At 38.8% G+C, this 4,392-nt stretch overlaps 1 protein-coding gene across 1 annotated transcript; it reads right to left on the bottom strand.

Annotated features, from left to right (window-relative positions):
- Positions 1-246: 246 nt before the first annotated feature.
- Positions 247-1,909, bottom strand: LOC112188544 (transcription factor RAX3). Its single transcript, XM_024327683.2, has 3 exons — positions 1,709-1,909; positions 1,481-1,610; positions 247-1,315 (listed from the first exon to the last, which is right to left on the bottom strand). Exons 1-3 carry the CDS (start codon positions 1,842-1,844, stop codon positions 502-504), a joined length of 1,080 nt encoding a protein of 359 aa, XP_024183451.1. The 5' UTR covers positions 1,845-1,909; the 3' UTR covers positions 247-501.
- Positions 1,910-4,392: the final 2,483 nt, after the last annotated feature.

A 4,392-nucleotide genomic window follows, 5' to 3' on the forward strand; every position in this document is an offset into this window, starting at 1 on the left:
CAGATAGCTTTATAATAGTGGAACTCTTTCATAACTAACCGGAAATTAAAGCGAGGACGGTTGTGTATGCTCACATACGGCACCCCCAAGTCTGTCATTGCTAACATATCTACATACATCAACGACAGGGAGTGATGCATGTTCCCTTAATTACCAAATCATATATGATGACATTTATGTTGCGGTATTATGAACTACACACAAATTAAAACAAAAACTCACTTCAAAGAATAATTCAAATTGATAATCTGATTAATTAACGTATATAATATGCTAGAATGTCCGACAAGAGAAAACTTTCCGAGACTTCAATTCTAAAGCAAACAAGCAACTGAGAGAAACTAAAGCTGTTAAAACATGGTTGAATTGAATGTCAGAGACTGCAGAGTAAACAAATCCTACTGATGGATCCTCAATTCATGATGGTTTCTGAAATTCAGGTACCTAAACCTTCGTGGTCTAAATTTACACACTCCACTCAAACCATCTACATTAATGTTGCTATTTCATGCCGAAGTAGGTTGACTCGGCAAAAGCAGAATCTGATGGCCGCACGCCTTGTTGACAACTATTTTCGTACTCAGAAACCAAAGGAGTAGTTGTACTATAAACCAGGGAGCTTATGTCTCCCCAACTAATTTCACTCTCTGCAGAAGTACTAGTAGTCACTCCAGTGCTACCATTATTCAAAGTCTCCATTTGATAAAAGCCAGCCAAACCATCATACTGTTGATGAGGCTGGCTGTTTCCGAAAATCAATTCGCTTAGCTCTGCCTCTAGATCACTCTGATGATCAACCCCATGAAACATGGTCGGACTTGGACTTGGACTTGGACCCAATTGAGCATAGTTGGAGTTGGCTGCTGGTGAACAAGCAAGCATATGATCAATACCGGAGTTCTGATAGAACTGATGTGATGAGGTAGAGGAAATGTGATCAATAGGCGAATACATAGAATTGGTGGTGTCAGAAAATCTTCCTCCAAGTTTGATCAGCATGTTCTTAATGGATGCCTGGTGGTCATCAAGTACTTGAGCGTCATGGGTTTGATAACTCATCACTGGCAGCACTACAGGAAGCTCTGGTGCCCAGTAAGGGTTTACTTGGTTCACAAAATCATCAGGAGGAAGATGAAAGTTTGTTGTAGTACTTGATCTCTTGATCTCTTGCTTTAGGCTGGCGGCGGCTTTACGATTCTGTGCCTGTTGTTCTTTCCGCTGCTTGCCCAAAAGCTTCTTCTTCAGTCTTGTGTTCCAGTAATTCTTAATATCATTATCAGTTCGCCCGGGTAATTGGGCTGCAATGATAGACCACCTACACACATGCGTACGTACAGAACTTAGAATTATTTGAGTCTTAAATTTTTTTAGCAACAGAATTTGTAGGCTAGTGAAACAACACAACTAACTAAAGATCTACAACCCTCTGGCCATCAAAATTAGGGAGAGAAGGGAGCAAACTCTCTGGACAAAGGGTTACCTGCTTCCAATATTGATATAGAGGCTGCAGATGATGTTATCTTCTTCCTCAGAGAACCCACCGTGTTTGATATTGGGCCGGAGATAATTCAACCATCTCAGCCGACAGCTCTTCCCACATCTTTTAAGACCTAAGGATCAGAAGTAATGATGATGATAAGCTAAAATAATAAATTGATTTTGTTGATTAATTAGTGGATTAATAATTTGATCATAGATTGGTACTGACCTATCTTCTGCGGCAAGGCAATCCAGTTGCCACCGGTGCCATGCTTGTCAATGTAAGACTTGAGTTTGGCATCTTCTTCAGGTGACCATGGGCCTTTCTTGACCTTGGTTTTGTCACAGCAAGGAGCTTTCCCCATGGCTTTTTCTGATATGGGTTGCTATGTTGTAATGACTAATGAGGAGGTTCAAGTAAGCTCAGCTACCTCTATATATGTATAAGACCCACTTGATAACGATAACGATAATATTGTTATACTATTATATACTATAATTTGAGAGAGAGATAGTATAATAGCTGGAGAGTGAGAGGACTGGGGACATGGTAACAGTGGAAAGGGTCACAGAATTTCAAAAAGGTGAAGTGGAAAAACGATTAGCCATTTTTTGCAAATATAGAAAAGAATATTATAAGGGAGAAATTGGAAATGCCAGAACAGGAGACCAGGGTTTTATCTCATTGTCCTTCTTAGTCTGGAATCCGTAAACATATCAGCCATCCCACCTTGACTCTCTCTCCTCTCTTTCTGCGTGTTAGTGGATGATGATGATGGTGAAGACATAAAGTGACGCAAGTACTAGAAGGTTAAAGGGTTGAAGCAAACAAATCAGACATCAGCAGGGGTTGAATTATTCCCGTGATATGTCTATGAAGGTTCCTCATTATCAGTTTAACTGGCTTCAATAATAAGTAAGAACCATTCATCCTTCAGCCATCGTCATAGAGAGACTGCATCATAACACAAGGGCCTGGTCAGGAAATTATTAATTTTCACTTCCCTTTTTATTGCCATCATAGGATTTTGTTCGACTAATTCACCTCAAAACACATTTTCCACCATAAGCAAATAACTTGTTGAGATAGATGGGTTCTCGCGTTTGTAACTTACTCATAGTAGTATGGCATGCGTGTCATAAATGCATATACAATTAGAAAGAAAAAATAGAAACGTGAAATCTCAAATGTAGTTATTAAGTTTGAATATCACATAATATATGGGATGTCACATCATTTAGTATTTAAATTTGATACAAAAATTTAAAATTTGTTATATTATTGATTTGAGAAGGAATATTAAAGAATTATTTATAGTTCAAAACATGTACATTCATTTTATTACATCAGCAAAGATGCATGTTAGTTTTGATTTATCTGAATTAATTCTAATTTACTTTTCCCTTCTACCTCAGCATCCTCATCACTTGACCTAATCTAACATGTGATTAATAATAGTTTCAGTGAAAAACATAGGCCAAATCAATGGAAAATGCTAAGAGTATTACTCAATTAATTTTGTTATAGATTAAAATTAAGATCTAGAAGTCGAAATGAGCTGTCAAGTATATGTGGAATATACTGAGGTTTAATTTTCGTTATGGTAGGTGACCAAATCACAACTAAGAAGAAATCACCATGAAACTACCATACCTTGAGATCAAAGCAGCAAGTACTGTGATGTGATAGTAATTATGATATCGTTGAGGCGATGGCCAGTATTTATGGAGTAAGTCTCATAACCAAACTTGGTAATAGTAGACACCTGGCCTTTATTAGATAACTAAACCAGGAGATTCAGAAGCGTTTGATTTAATTAATTAACAGTTCGTACTGGACCATTTGAGGGAGAAAAGTTGTGGCTACAACCAATGATACCAATGACAGATGCCATTTTTGGAGCGAAATTATTATCATCAAAGACTTTAAGACAGAAGCTAAAGGTGTGCGTTCTGAATTGTTTATATTAGCAGTCAGCCAGTAAAGAAGAGGAATCCTACTGTCACGTCTCAAATCAGACCTTCTTGGTTGTCCTTTCTCGGTCCCTCGGAATTATTGCATAGCTTTCCACTTATAAAATGAAGGAGTAAATGGATCACGTTGTTATCCTGCCAAAAAAAATGGATCCCGTTGTTAGAATAATTTTCTTAATTAATTTTGGAAGAGGAAGGCGTTAAAAGGAAGAAAAGGGCTACTATATATATACACACACACACGGGCGGGTTCTAGAGAGGACTTCCGCACTTTTGCTAAAGTGCGGACGACGCTACTGCAACAGCTTTCAGGCGGCGACGAGGCGACAGGGCTTGCCGGACGGAGGCCGGAGGTATCCCAGACCGCTTCTGGGCAGCGATCGAGGTCTGAGGAGATCAAGGTTGTAGGTTTCTGGGCAGCGCTGCAACGACGTCATTGGTGACTCTACCCGACTGCAGACCAGTCCATTCTGCAAGCCCCACAGCCCTGTCGCTACCTAAAAGTTGCTGCAGCAGCGCTGTCCACACTTTAGCGAAAGTGCAGACGTCCTCTTCAGAACGCCCTACTATATATATATATATATATATATATATATATGTAAATGTAAATTTAGTTCAATGTAGAGATAGAATAGTTCGATATATAAATAGTGTCTAAATTATACCAACGTATAAAGTCAGTCTATCTCTGAATAAACTAACATATTTGATATTAACCCCTTATTTGATGAGCTTCTTATTCAATAGTTTGACTAGTAGCAAAAACATAAACCTAGAAGAGCTTTTTTCTCTCAACCCTAGTTGTAGCCTCCAAGACTACACCCTAACTTTTTCGCTTCTTCTCTTCGATCCTATCATCCTATGGCTTCCCTTGAAGCTGTGACAGCGAGTTTTGTTGCATCCCTTGCGATAGCAGAGGGTGATGGTGCTCTTGATCTT

Source organism: Rosa chinensis, chromosome 2 (assembly GCF_002994745.2).
Source record: "Rosa chinensis cultivar Old Blush chromosome 2, RchiOBHm-V2, whole genome shotgun sequence".
Taxonomy (NCBI): Eukaryota; Viridiplantae; Streptophyta; class Magnoliopsida; order Rosales; family Rosaceae; genus Rosa; species Rosa chinensis.